This window comes from Acipenser ruthenus, chromosome 18, assembly GCF_902713425.1.
Source record: "Acipenser ruthenus chromosome 18, fAciRut3.2 maternal haplotype, whole genome shotgun sequence".
Taxonomy (NCBI): domain Eukaryota; kingdom Metazoa; phylum Chordata; class Actinopteri; order Acipenseriformes; family Acipenseridae; genus Acipenser; species Acipenser ruthenus.
The window spans coordinates 176,422-191,831 of record NC_081206.1 but is presented as its reverse complement, the minus strand read 5'-3'; the positions used below and the strand labels follow the sequence as shown (position 1 = coordinate 191,831).

The window sequence follows — 15,410 nt, the reverse complement described above, 5'->3', positions numbered from 1 at the left end:
AAATAAAATACAATTGTTATTTTTGACAAACAAGGTGTTTGATTATTGTAAGCTGGTCAGCTTTACTCATATCAACAGCCTTTGTCGTCATCTCCAGGAGAGAGTAGTGCTCTATCAATTATGAAAGTTCAATTCCATGAAGCAAAAAAAAGTTATAGTACATTTTATCACCAACCCCTGCTGTCCTCACTCGAAGCTCCTAATAGTTATGGATCACAATCAGTGACCAGGCTGTACCAGAATTAGAACAGTGCATTTATACACGCATACCCCGCTCCCTCCCCACATCTGCAGAAACCTTTAATAAGCACTTTTGAGAAGCTGCAAATCACCTCTAACACCAATCTGAAGTGGCCCTACAACACAGTTTGCAACCCCAGAATGTTTTTTTTGTCATTGTTTTATTAGGGGTAACAGGCAAGTAGAAAAAAAAATGCTAGGTGTTGACAATTCAAGTTCACGATGTTACCCCATTTAAAAAAAAAAAAAATTCCTTGCAAGCAGAATGGAAAGATGATGGCAGCAACACAGATGTGCAGAAATCACACAATGAACTACGGAGAGCGCTTCACAGAATACACCACAATCCTTTGTCAGTTGCCATGCTCTTTAAGCTGCTTAAAACCCACCCACAGTTTGTAAAATAGTCCACCCAGGTCACTCCTGTGCCTTCGCCACCCCCACACACGAGGAAGGGATCCAGTTCGCTAGCGCACTAGTTGGCCTTGGCGCGGAGCTGAGCTCTCTTGCCCGTGACGGCCTGGAAGCCAGTCTTGATGCTGGCCACAGAGCAGCGCGAGTGGCACGTCTCGCACTGCAGGAAATACAGACGGGTGTCTTTCTGCAGGATGGTGTCTGGGGACCGGCAAGTGTGGCAGGTCACATACTCCTCTGCAAAACAAAACGACACACAGAAACTTCACACACTGCCCGCATTAATGACTGACGGACGACCCAAGGTGACGATTCGGACACACATATACTAAATAAAATCTAGCTTTAGTAGAGCAAACTAATGCAAATGTTACATGCTGATCAAGCAGCTATTGCTGAAGCTCATGGGAACGACAAGCATCTTTTGTTCAACATGTGTTATATATTGCTGAGCCATTATCCCAAAAGTCAAACAGTCTCAAAACCTTATTATAGATGCTGTCAGTGTAAGTTATAGGCAGTTACTCTTTTTCTGAAGGCAGCCCTGTTGAGTTACTCAGAAATAGCACGGACCATAAAAAGCGTCCTTGGCTTCAAAGGCTTGAAGACCCGACAATCTTGGCTGAAACGTGGCTTGTTCTTTTGAAACCCACAGAACATCTGAGGGTGTGTTCTAGCAGCAGCAGTTATAAAAAACGGCCATTGTTTCATCATTAGAAGGCAGCCCTCCCTGGCATTAAGAAAATCATATGCCATGCAATCTCTTTTTTTTGTGTTACTTCTGATGCTGTAATTCAGTATTGGCATTGACTAATTAATAAGCCCCCGCTCCGCATTGCCCTGAGGATATGGAACTAGTCCAGAATGCAATTACACAATAGAGCCACACAGAGAAGCACACACAAACACTCACTGATGTATCTCCTCAAGACGTTTTCGATCTGTTTCTGTTGGAATCTTCCCTTGATGACAAGCTGGTTGTTGCCGTCTATAGACCCGCTGTTGGTGCAAACGAAAGGCACATTTAAACAAGTCGATACAAACTGCACACTGGCCCAATTAGCGTAACACAATCTTCATTCCTTACAGGCTCTCTAAATACCCATCATCATGACGATGGTTTAATGACACCAGCATGGTAACCATCACTTATATTTTGAACTTGTGCCACATGATGCATAATTTGGGGGCAATAAGCACGACTTCCAACCAAAGTGTCAGTTATTCCAAAGTGCGATTCGCATCAGATCTGCTGACACTGATTTTAACAGCAGGTCTTACCTTGTACCCAACTCAGCCAATAAAAACGCCAGGAGATGCTTCGGCTGACGATGCAACCTGAGAAGAGAACACAAGGTGCATCAGATAGAACACTGTCACACTGCAGAACCCTAACAATACACAGAATGGATGAAACAAGTTTGCTAGTAACACAACCCCTTCACTACAAAGGAAGAGCTCTCAGCATCACGATAAAGGAGACAGAAGCCGCATCCTTCATTCCAGATACAATACAGTCTGCTTTTATATAGAGCTTTTCATGCGGAGCATCCCAGGGCACGTCACAATAAAAACTCAAAGAAAAAACAAAGAGCCACTGGCCAATCAATCCAGCTCAAGAACAGCCCAACGCCATCAAATATGTCCTGATACTGGATTTAAAAAAAAAAAAAAAAAAAGAAGAAAGTGGACTTGCCTGTGCCAGCATTTCTGGTCCGACTCGGGACGCAGTTCCAAAGGCAGGGAGCAGAGCAACTGAAGGCTCTCGCCCCTCCTGACTTTAGACAACTTCTAAAGAACTACCAGAAGTTCAGCATTCGCTCATCTCAAGACACTCAATACCTTGCGATAAAGAATGTACCAACCAAGTGCCCCTGGGTCACCACTGTGCAAACGACCAATACAGAAAAATGAAACAACATGATAATCAGATCTACTCACAGTTTGCAGATATCTGTGAAGTTGACGAATGAAGTTTTCTTCGTCCCCACTCTCACCACCTGGGGTGGTTTCATGACAAACTTCCTCTTTTCTCCAGCGACCATGTCCGGGTTTTTTTCTCTCATGATATTAAACACGCGATACAGTAGCTGGAGGGGAGGGATCAATACATAAATAACTGGTCAAACAGATGCATAACTACGCACGCACACACCTGTAACTGCTTTAAAAATGAATTCGGAGGGAAAAGCCTTAAACACGACAGCCGAGCCTGGTTTTATTTATTCTACCTCATCATAGGTGTAGTCTCGCTCGGTGCCAGCCCAGGCAGGTCCAGACTGAGAAACGAACGTGATGCCATCGTTATTCTTCCCTTCTTCATCATCATCCAGTGCTGTCCAAAACAACCACAGTTAAATGAGATCAGCACATTACTCTCAGCGAAGCCAGTGTGATGCAAAAGCTCAAGCTAAAAATACCAAAAGCAGCAATAAAAACAAACAGTCACAGATCATTCAAGCGATTGTTGTGAGAATGTAGAAATAATCCTTGTGCACCCAGAAACAAAATACCTTCCCTCCCTCCTTCCTCACGGGTATATAACTCTTTGTAGGTAACATTTGCTCAAATTAAAATGACACTTTTTTTAACAGTTGCCAGGTATTGCACACAAACAAATGCATCCAACAGGCCCCTTCTGCACAGCAGACAGCACTGACTGACCTTCTCTGTCCTGCATTTCACCCTCGTCTTGAAAAACAACTTTCCTGGGTTTCTTCTTCTTGTCGGGCAGCATCAGGTCGAGGTCGTTGTCATCATCTACCGCTTCCGTCGGCTCTCCCTCGATTTTAATATCCTAAATTCAAGACAGCAGTGTTAGGAAACGCCAAGGGCAAACTGGAAACAGGTGTTGTGCAAACGGAGAGTGGGGTCAAAGAGGCCCACAGATAAAGTCTTAACTGTCTTATTTGAAATGTCTGCAGAGACAGGGAGGAAGCCAGCAACGCCCCTCACACATATCACAAGAAACAGGACTAGAGAGGCTGAATTGTACTCGAAGCACAGAGCTGGTTATACTGACCATCACACCGGCCGTCAAGCTTTGCTCTCCTTCATCGTCAAATTTCTTTTTAATTTTCTTCTTCTTTTTCTTCTGATTGAAAAAGATCAAGTCATCCAGATCATACGATGCTTCTGAAAACAGGAGATTAATGAGAGTGAGGGTCTTCCCTCATAACAACACACACAGAACTTCAACACACAGTCCGAGAGTCCCCACCTTTCTTTCTGCTGTCATCATCATCCACATCGCAATCCTCCTCCACGGCCTCGGGCTCAGCCTCCTTGGCCTCAGCTGGCTGGGTGTCCTCACTGGGCATCTCTCCCCCCTCCTCATCCAGCATGAAGGGCTTCTTCTTCTTCTTCTTCTTCTTGGTCATGTTGGGGTCAAAAATCATCTGTGGGAACAAACGGGAACCAAGTATAAGCCTCCATTAAACGAAAGCTTGGATTACTGCTGTTGTGGGGAAAGAAATGCTTCTTAACCCCTTAAAGGTACACAAGGGACTGAGTGGTTGTTCAAACGGTTTCTTCTGAAATTTGAGGGGGACTCAAGGATCACGAGGAGGAAACTGACAATTTGGACGACTAGATCCAACCTATCAGCAAGGTTGGCAATTTTTTTTTTTTAATAGATCGATTTTTTTGGATTGTTTCCAAATTATGTAAATATTTTAATAGTACCGTAGTTGTAGCTCTGCCTCCAAATACTGTAACTAACATTCTTAGGATGTTGTGAATGGTGGTTTGTTAATAGTTACATACCAAACCAAATTACTCAATCTCAAATGAATACACAAACAAAGCAAACTTCTCATTGTGGCATCCTTAAATGTGAACTAGAATATGTTTTGCCTTCTAAAATGATTTTCACATCTTTACTGCATCAGCACAGTCTTGTCTTTTACATTCCGAATGATACACCCTTCATCAGTCTGTGTGAAGTTTCCAATGAGATAAAGATAGATAGATCTCTATCTTAAAGGGATTTCCTAATATCCCCCCCCCCCCCCTTTGAACACATTTTGGACAGTCGGATATCACTTAAACAGGGAGGTTCTGATTAAAAACTTGTAATTGCAAGATGGGATCCCCTGCTTTTACATGCATTCAAAGCAGTAACTACAGAACATGGGAAGGTATTTTTAGGAGATCTCAAGGACCTGTTGCAGGCTGACACACCCCTAATTAATTCTCACGGGTGCTTGGGTGTCAGCACCTCACTGCCGCTACTCCCTGACACTTCCCAAAGATCCAAAATACAAAAACGAGTTCTGAAAATCTCACCAACAACCCCACAATTACAACTGAACAGTGCTTTCGTTTAACTTGAACACCAGCCTGTATGAAATGGTTTCTGCAGCTAAACTGCGGTGCTTAGATACATCCATCATGACCATGTCTGTCAATCCAGCAGTTTTTCACACAAACATGCTGCAGGGCCCGGTTTCGGGTCGTGTCATTTTAAATGTCTCGCTGGGAATCCCATTGTGAACCTACATAATGTACAAGTGTCTACTGTCCATCACGTTTCAACTGTAACGTGTACTTATTTATAATAGAGCACGTTACATTAACAATACAGACCAAAACAAGCCGTTTGCAGACACACTGTACGTCTCGTCTCACATGTCATGGGGCTGGACAAAAAATCTTATCGGGCATTACTAGGCCCAAAACCAAGCTACTCGATTCAACAAACTTTATTCAGTTTACTTATCACCGACGCTTACTTTAAAAGAAACAAAAATGTGTCTCTACTCACCTCGTCTCCAGACATGACTGTTTTGCTTGTGTGTATTAACTGCAAGTTTTGTATTATTAGTCTGAATTCACCACTCACTACCTATCTCTCCTTCCTCCGTGCGGCTCCCGTTTCTTGCATCAGCTTTCAAGCACTGGGCATGCGCAAGCAGACCGGCGCGCGCCACACTCCTCATCACGCAGGCTCGTGATTGTAGTTTCTACCGGCAGAGCTCTAGTGTATGCTGGGTAATAGTGGCCGTCCAAGGACAATAAATACATTTTTTCGCTGTGATGTAAATTACTTTTGCAATTGACTGTAAATTTGCTCTGTGTGTGTTACCGTTATTATTCGGGAAATTTAAGAACTGTATTATTTGTGTTTAGTAACGTTGCATCTGCATGAATGAATGAAAGTCATGCAGTCAGATGCTCTTTAGAAATTGAAACACCGCTGCGTTCTAGTTTCAGGTAGAAAGGCAAACTGTGCAGTTCTGCTGATGAATGCTCACAAACAATTCCCTTTCACAGGTGATGAAAAGGCGACTTCAGTCTCAAAAGCTGTGTTGTATTTTAATTGTTTGTCAGTCCAACACAAATAGTATTTGCTTATTTGCCGTGCATATTAATTAATTCGATCCATCTGAGTATGACATAAAAAAATATACAGTTAATCGTGTTGCTGTTCTATTCTTGGTTATTGTTTATGAAAGTAATATTACCAGTAATAATTCTTTAAAATGCTGACGTGTTTTCAGATTGTACAGTGCATGTGGTCTGCTGTAGTCATGGCTGTAATACCGAGCATTGCCTGCAGGGGGTCTGGTCCTTTGTAGTCATGGCTGTAATACCGAGCATTGCCTGCAGGGGGTCTGGTCCTTTGTAGTCATGACTGTAATTCCGTGTATTGCATGCAGGGGGTCTGGTCCTTTGTAGTCATGTCTGTAAGTCCGTGCATTGCCTGCAGGGGGTCTGGTCCTTTGTAGTCATGGCTGTAATGACTCACTGGACACTTTCCAGCCACATTCTCAGCCTCCCTTCTTGTGCTTTGTAGAAACAGCATGATATTGGTTGCCAGTCCCGTCCTGTGTGGGAGTGATGATGTGTGAGAATGCATTGCAGTGCATGACTCAGAGAGTTCAATACAGTGTGTCCAAAGAAACATGATCTCCAGTGGACTCGACAATATCAGCTTACTCAAGGGCAGGAGCTGCAAAACGACCTTTCCACAAATCCAGAGGGACTACAACTCTTCACAAGAGTCCAGTAAAGCATGCCTTCGTTTTTTCATCTGGGAAAGAGCATTCAGGGAACATATAAATCCATGCAATGGACAGGCTGTCATTGGAAGTAAAGGAACGTTTCATGAGCTTCGCATTTTTATTTGATCTATAAAAACAGACTTGTAACAGAACGTGCGGGTTAAAGCTTTGTGAAAAAAATAAAATACTAATTCAGTCCCATTTCTGTGATGACGCAGGATGACCAGTTTCCAAGATGAAAGAATGATCGTTTGCCAGTCGTTCCTCACAGCTGATTTAGAACATGCTTCTTGCAGCTTCCAGATGTGTTCCATGGAACAGAACATCCTGTGGGATTTTGCAATTGATAGTCAAGTCTCAGGGCCCAAGGAGGGCTGAGAGGACATGATTTAAGGACAGACATTCACTCACTGATTGATGTCTTAATGTATGATATGATTGCTTTCAGTGTTTTGCACAGCTCTTAAACCTCAGCTCTTAAAAAGCACCCTCGGACGGATAAGGTCTGTCTTTTATCTAGCTGAGAGTGCAGTGCTTTCTCACTGGAGACACGTTGAAACCCCAGGTTTGTATTTATCGAGCTGAGAGTGCAGTGCTTTCTCACTGGAGACACGTTGAAACCCCAGGTTTGTATTTATCTAGCTGAGAGTGCAGTGCTTTCTCACTGGAGACACGTTGAATCCCCAGGTTTGTATTTATCGAGCTGAGAGTGCAGTGCTTTCTCACTGGAGACACGTTGAAACCCCAGGTTTGTATTTATCGAGCTGAGAGTGCAGTGCTTTCTCACTGGAGACACGTTGAAACCCCAGGTTTGTATTTATCGAGCTGAGAGTGCAGTGCTTTCTCACTGGAGACACGTTGAAACCCCAGGTTTGTATTTATCTAGCTGAGAGTGCAGTGCTTTCTCACTGGAGACACGTTGAAACCCCAGGTTTGTATTTATCGAGCTGAGAGTGCAGTGCTTTCTCACTGGAGACACGTTGAATCCCCAGGTTTGTATTTATCTAGCTGAGAGTGCAGTGCTTTCTCACTGGAGACACGTTGAAACCCCAGGTTTGCTGTGTGATACAAACCAGGGGAGATGCAGGTCACTGTGCGTATGCTGCAGGCTGAGGAGATCTTTGTAGAAAGAGACACGAGCAAAGGCATTTAAGCATGAAACTGTTTCAGATCCCAGGCACTGCATTAATCATCCATACAGCTTGAGGTTGAGGTTCCCATTGTGTGAGTTATTAGGCAAACGCTGCTACTAAATGGGCTTGATTAGAGTTAATGATAGATCTCAAGTATTCCGAAATGTTGCTGCAACTCCCACAGTTTGATATTTCTTCAAGTCGTTCCAGATTCCAGGCTGGCCTTTATATTGGTGCTGAAATGTGTACATGCAACCTACTTATTTAAAATGTGATCAGTATTCTGAAATGTGTACATGCAACCTACTTATTTAAAATGTGATCAGTATTCTGAAATGTGTACATGCAACCTACTTATTTAAAATGTGATCAGTATTCTGAAATGTGTACATGCAACCTACTTATTTAAAATGTGATCAGTATTCTGAAATGTGTACATGCAACCTACTTATTTAAAATGTGATCAGTATTCTGAAATGTGTACATGCAACCTACTTATTTAAAATGTGATCAGTATTCTGAAATGTGTACATGCAACCTACTTATTTAAAATGTGATCAGTATTCTGAAATGTGTACATGCAACCTACTTATTTAAAATGTGATCAGTATTCTGAAATGTGTACATGCAACCTACTTATTTAAAATGTGATCAGTATTCTGAAATGTGTACATGCAACCTACTTATTTAAAATGTGATCAGTATTCTGTATTCAGTATTCAGGACTAAACAGGCACAGGCCAGCAGCTCTGAAGGAGATTTCCAACCCCCCCCCCCCCCCCCCCCCCCCGAGTCCTGTGTTCTTTGACATGCTGCACAGGTTTCTTTGGATATTGTTAGAATGGTGCATTACAAACTGTATTCCACTAGATAGTTGTTCGATTGATAACAATCTGGATGGTTTCACATAGTGTCCACTGTCTTGTGCATTTCTGAGCTCCAGAACATTCGCACCTCTCTGGTTACAGCATGTGATACACAGGTACTCATAATGAGTATTGATCCGTACAACCAATAGCAAACTTCAGTCAGGTGAACTCTACACTTTTACATACCACAATATCCACCAAAGCAATGCTGGAATTTCAGTGTATTCAATTAGCAGCTTGGATCACCTACAGAAAATAAAGAAAGTAATAACCCCCATATCTCTCTATATAGAACTGAGATCACCCAAGGAGAAAGAATACTGTTTTGCTGTGTAATAATAATAATAATAATAATAATAATAATAATAATAAAGCTATTTCTTTGTAGGGGATAGGCATTAGAAAACCCTACTTTTGATTTTAATGTTGGTATGCTTGCAGTAATAGTTCAGCTCACACACTAAAGCTGCCATGTGTTTGGATCTTGTACATCTGACCAGTGCACTGGTGTTCAGATTGATGTGTGCTCTTCTGAGCAGCTTTAATGATGAACATCTGGAGAAAAATCCTGAGAGATGTCAGGCTCTTGTATGTAGCCAGATAGAAACTGGCTTTGTATACAAGATTCTGCTTGATTACACAATAACTGAATGTGTGTGTGTCTGCCTTTCTCTGATGGCTTAATGTGATTTAAACCACTGTCTCCTATTCCTTTTTTAAAAGCCCTCTTTTAAATGGTATGCATTTTGTAGTCAAATGTCATGCAGTTTCCAATTGCTTTCCAAATATTTCAAATAAAATAAATGATGCTGACTTCCAAGTAAGAACACACTGTCGTGGTTTTCAAATGGTCGTACTTCAAGCTGTGGAACCAGCTGTAAAACAGTAGAAAGAAAAATAAAAAGCATACATGTATAAAAGCAAAGCACCCTGCAGCAGTGTTTACAAGAAGCACATGCTTTATCTGGGCTGTAGCCCGTGCTGTCCATATGCAGCCATATCCTTTTAAACACAATCCTGGTTATTGGGATATTCGTATTCCCACGGCCCCGGCTGTACACCAGCATGGCAGTGTATTTCTCAGCTGGTACCTGAGTGCTGTCTCCAGGAGAAAGAAGCCCTCTTTTATGAGGTGGTGTATCCAGATCAAGCGCCCTCCAGAAACACTGCTTGGGGTTCTTTCCTTTCCCAGAGCGTACCATCCATTCCCATCAGAGCACCAGCAGTGCTGCAGTCCAGTGCTCTCTCACACACACACATTATACACATGCCATACTGTTAGAGATTCCATATTCCATTCTATAGGCTTCACAATACACTGCCACCTAATCCATTCCATCACTGGTGTTTTTCCTCATAAAGCACTTTAGCTTTTGAAAATGATGATTGGGTAAGTACACTGAACAATGCTCAAGCATGTTTGTGATTCCAGATTCCTCATAGTTGGTTAATGCTAATGGGGCACCATCTGGAAAACGACTCAAACAGCTCCTCCAGGACTTGTATGGGAAACAATGGAATGAAAGTGTGTTCTGTGGAGTTGACACGATACATTCTCAACGCCAGTTGAGTCAGAAGTTGCATTTGAACCCCAGAATTCTAATAGAAACACAGGTGAAAATGAAATGAGTGGAGCAGACATTTACAAGAGCACTGCAACTGTGTTCAAGAATGCTGAGAAACATGTTTTCTTAAAAGCATTGGTCTCTACAAGCAAAACTCTTTTTTGAACTAAATCACAAAATAAGCCCTCTCAGGTGTCATTACTGCATTGTTTGTTACCACCAAATCTGTTAAAGTGTGAATGCCAACGAACTTTTCAGATTATGGGGCCGATGTAAGGATACGTGGAAAGTGATTTGCCGCGCTAAACACCCATATTGATGTTTACCTGGCGTAAAGTGGGACTTCAGCGGTCACTAAAAATGTGGCATGTGTAAAGAATGGTTTCACCTGGCGTTCTGCACTTTGCCATCATGAATCCATTTAAATGATATTGAAATGTATTCAAATGAAGAAAAGAGCATGGAATTGGGCAGGGATCTGGAATCCTAAGTGGGCGCAAACATTCTAATGAGATGTAAGGATTTAGCCTTGCACTTGGGCAATTGCTGGCCCTCCAGAAACATTGCACCTTCCCTGACAAGGTGCAAACCATTGCAGAAGCGAGGAATTAGGAGCTGTGTGAAAGCACACACCCGCAGAGACCTGTCATTGGCTTCAGGGTGGCTGCTGTGGTGCACTTCCTGATGCTGCGACGCTTGGCTCTTGTTGAGGACAGGCAGGAAAAGCTTCAGAGGAGAAGGGCAAGACAGAGAAGACCCCGCATATTTAAACCCAGGGTCACTTTGTTTGGGATGCCGGAGGATGCGGTGGTAAGGCCTTATCGTCTCACTCCGCAGGTCATCCTAGACCTAATAGCTGAATTTCACCTTTTCATCACCTGGTTGACTGTCCTCCTGGTAACACTGACAGCATTGACTTTCTCCACTATAGAGGACCGCATGCCTCTTTGGTAGCATAACTGATGTTGGCTGAGGTCTTTGCAAATAACTAGATTTCACGCCGAATGACCTCAGCCGTAAGGACTCTCAGCACCTCCTCAGTAAACATATATTTTCTTTTACTTCTGCCAAGACGGCTATATCTGAGATATATGAGTAGAATAAAATAAACAGATGCTCAGAGGAATAAAGTGGTATTGTCAGCTCTACCCTGTGATCATTGAGATATCTGGACAACGGGCAACTAAAGTGATATATTATATAAAAAAAAAAAAAAAACAACATAGCTAGTATTGGAATAATCCTACCTTATGTCTTCCAACAGTTTATACCAGTTATATTTAACTTGTTTTCACCATGTGCCTTTTGATCTGTCCTTTTGGAATTTTTATTACCTTTCTGCAATATTGCAAGATATTGTGCAGAAGCTTCAGACAGATATTATTATAGCAACCTTCTGTCTGGCTCTGACCTTGTGAGGGTGATCTATCTGGAAGACAGCAAAGTCACTGGCTCTGACCTTGTCAGGGTGATCTATCTGGAAGACTGCAGAGTCACTGGCTCTGACCTTGTGAGAGTGATCTATCTGGAAGACTGCAGAGTCACTGGCTCTGACCTTGTGAGGGTGATCTATCTGGAAGACTGCAGAGTCACTGGCTCTGACCTTGTGAGAGTGATCTATCTGGAAGACTGCAGAGTCACTGGCTCTGACCTTGTGAGGGTGATCTATCTGGAAGACTGCAGAGTCACTGGCTCTGACCTTGTGAGAGTGATCTATCTGGAAGACTGCAGAGTCACTGGCTCTGACCTTGTGAGAGTGATCTATCTGGAAGACTGCAGAGTCACTGGCTCTGACCTTGTGAGGGTGATCTATCTGGAAGACTGCAGAGTCACTGGCTCTGACCTTGTGAGAGTGATCTATCTGGAAGACTGCAGAGTCACTGGCTCTGACCTTGTGAGAGTGATCTATCTGGAAGACTGCAGAGTCACTGGCTCTGACCTTGTGAGGGTGATCTATCTGGAAGACTGCAGAGTCACTGGCTCTGACCTTGTGAGGGTGATCTATCTGGAAGACTGCAGAGTCACTGGCTCTGACCTTGTGAGGGTGATCTATCTGGAAGACTGCAGAGTCACTGGCTCTGACCTTGTGAGGGTGATCTATCTGGAAGACTGCAGAGTCACTGGCTCTGACCTTGTCAGGGTGATCTATCTGGAAGACTGCAGAGTCACTGGCTCTGACCTTGTGAGAGTGATCTATCTGGAAGACTGCAGAGTCACTGGTTCTGACCTTGTGAGGGTGATCTATCTGGAAGACTGCAGAGTCACTGGCTCTGACCTTGTGAGAGTGATCTATCTGGAAGACTGCAGAGTCACTGGCTCTGACCTTGTGAGAGTGATCTATCTGGAAGACTGCAGAGTCACTGGCTCTGACCTTGTGAGAGTGATCTATCTGGAAGACTGCAGAGTCACTGGCTCTGACCTTGTGAGAGTGATCTATCTGGAAGACTGCAGAGTCACTGGCTCTGACCTTGTGAGGGTGATCTATCTGGAAGACTGCAGAGTCACTGGTTCTGACCTTGTGAGGGTGATCTATCTGGAAGACTGCAGAGTCACTGGCTCTGACCTTGTGAGAGTGATCTTTCTGGAAGACTGCAGAGTCACTGGCTCTGACCTTGTGAGAGTGATCTATCTGGAAGACTGCAGAGTCACTGGCTCTGACCTTGTGAGAGTGATCTATCTGGAAGACTGCAGAGTCACTGGCTCTGACCTTGTGAGAGTGATCTATCTGGAAGACTGCAGAGTCACTGGTTCTGACCTTGTGAGGGTGATCTATCTGGAAGACTGCAGAGTCACTGGCTCTGACCTTGTGAGAGTGATCTATCTGGAAGACTGCAGAGTCAGCATCTTGTTATCGTCCCACACACTGATAAAGACTTCTTGATGACACGTTTGTCTAATTTCAGAAGAGATGAGAGAAAGGATTGTATTTGAATGGAAACAGACCCTTTCCCTAGCGCTCTTGCAGTCTGAATCGATTCCCAATTGGGGTTTGTTTTCCATGTGGGCCTCATTGCTTTGCCTCAACACTCAAAGGTCATAAATACTTTGAACAGTGAAAAAGCAAATAATTTTTACAACCCAGTAAGTACGCCTTGTTTCAATTGCTCACATTGGTTTGAATTCTGTTTAAAAGGTATTTAAACTCTGAACAAATGCCAACGGTGCAAGACCTTTGACCTGAATGCAGTCATTAGAACATGTGTTTTTTTGAAGGACGTTCCTTCAGGTTAATTACCTGTTAAGTCGCTACCCAATGCTCTCCACATGGGAGCCTCTCCAGGACGTTCTGTCCTGACTATGTCTGTGTTTTTTTGTTTCTCAAGTCGTATATTTATTAATAGTGCTGCAGTGTTTCAATGTTACCCTAACATATCAATTCACTCACTGTACCTTTATGACATGAATGCATGCACTTCAAAAAGCGAAGATGTGGACGCCACCCTTAAACATCAGCGAATCTGGAACTAGAAGGCACAGCTGTGAAAGTAGCGTGAACATGTACAGTAACAGCAGAGCTCCTCTAAACAGGGCACATGAATGGGACACTTCAGAGACACAAGCAAGCCCACTGAAATCAGAGACAGACGATAGAATCAGGGCAAAGCAAAGCCGTGGATGGAGCTTGTTAGGTCACTTTACATTCGATCCCTGGCCAGGGGATACACAGATACACATTGCAGGTGTCAGTGTGATGAATGCTACAAGTAGGTCACCATCACCAGGTATTGCACAGCATGTCAAGCAGTCGCTAACATAACAGATGTCTATAGCTTTTTTGTTTCTTAGGAACCAGTCAATTGATTCACAGGATATTGCCTTCCATAGCTCTGCTAATCCACTGTCAGCACAAGAAATACCCTCTCGCATTATAGACTCACAATATGTGGAATAGCTTCTAAAAAATAACAATGTAAAGTATTATCAAACTGAGACCGAGCCCAACCAGTCGGAGGCCAGCATTCTGAACCCTCAAGAATTAGTGCTAAGGATGAGTGGATCTCAAGATCTCCATACATATTACAGTGAGGCATAAGGACTGGATACCAGGCACCCCCTCTACTCATCCCCAATGGGGATCCCTATTCTCCAGAGTGAAGTGGCAGTCCCTTGTTACCATCTCTATGAGAGAGAACACACACACATTTATCAGGTATCCAGCCAGCAAACGGTACAAACCAGACAAACCACTGGATTAAACATATCAGCAAATATTACAAAACACTAAATAACACAACAACGCAAACCTAAATATCTTGCGGTTCATACAGTTTCCATTTAAACGTGTTTCACTGAAACGGTTGTACTTATTCTAAATGAATGACCTGCATGATGTGTCGATTAGAGAAGACCTCTGTACTCCACCAGGGACAGGGATGTGGACAGGGACTTTGATACTTTATAATTCAAGTTATATAATAATGTGATCAAGTTCAAACAGTGCTGGGGTACAGGCTAGAATTACAAATATTAATAGCCATGTCAACAACAATAAGTATACATGATACAACTGGAAAGGAAACGTCTTAGCTGGCATTGCTTGCAATCTGTTACTCCCAGCACATCGAGTTACTGTGCAGGTGTTACCTGGTCTAAATGGATCTCACAGAACAGTTCCTTGTTTATTTCATATAGAGCCTACAGTACTGTGAGACAGTTACAAGGGGACCTGTCCGATGCTTCATCAGCAAACCCCTTTGGTGTCTTCTTGGTGGAGAAATGCTTTCATTTGAGATGCAATGTCAACTGGTTCTTCTTCTGGAACATGCTTCCAGTGAAAAGGATATTATCACACAGGACAGTATTTGATATCATTTCAATAAGCAATTACCGTAATTCTCAGTATGGAACTGCGACCCTGTAGAACAATTCTGCGTGCTTTAGAAGGGTTGCTCATTATATAGGAGAATGTTGCACACTTGGGTTCTAGTGTTCAGATAGTGTACCATGTTTTATATGAAGCATGCCCAATGTGCATGTTATACATGCTCCTTGTGTTGCGAACTGCGTGTTGTACAAGGCATGTAACCCATGAAGAAAGGCACCGGAGTCTAAAGGCATGTGATATGTTCTTTAATTCTAGTAACCCATGACAACAAACACTCAAAGCTGAATAACAGAATGGAAACATTTTAGTCCAGCTGACTTTCCTTGCTGCACCAGCCACCCTCACAGTCCATTGCATCC

At 43.1% G+C, this 15,410-nt stretch overlaps 1 protein-coding gene across 1 annotated transcript; it reads right to left on the bottom strand.

Annotated features, from left to right (window-relative positions):
• Window positions 1-382: 382 nt before the first annotated feature.
• On the bottom strand, window positions 383-5,606 carry LOC117428140 (eukaryotic translation initiation factor 2 subunit 2-like). Its single transcript, XM_034046816.3, has 9 exons — window positions 5,420-5,606; window positions 3,875-4,052; window positions 3,677-3,789; window positions 3,319-3,451; window positions 2,886-2,989; window positions 2,596-2,744; window positions 1,936-1,992; window positions 1,568-1,653; window positions 383-891 (listed from the first exon to the last, which is right to left on the bottom strand). Exons 1-9 carry the CDS (start codon window positions 5,432-5,434, stop codon window positions 716-718), a joined length of 1,011 nt encoding a protein of 336 aa, XP_033902707.1. The 5' UTR covers window positions 5,435-5,606; the 3' UTR covers window positions 383-715.
• Between the last annotated feature and the right edge of the window lie 9,804 nt (window positions 5,607-15,410).

Coding starts and splice junctions, on each gene's coding strand:
- LOC117428140 (XM_034046816.3), bottom strand. Junction 3,452..3,676: donor GCTTGACGGCCGGTGTGATG/GTCAGTATAACC, acceptor TCTTGAATTTAG/GATATTAAAATCGAGGGAGA. Junction 2,990..3,318: donor TGAAATGCAGGACAGAGAAG/GTCAGTCAGTGC, acceptor TGTTTTGGACAG/CACTGGATGATGATGAAGAA.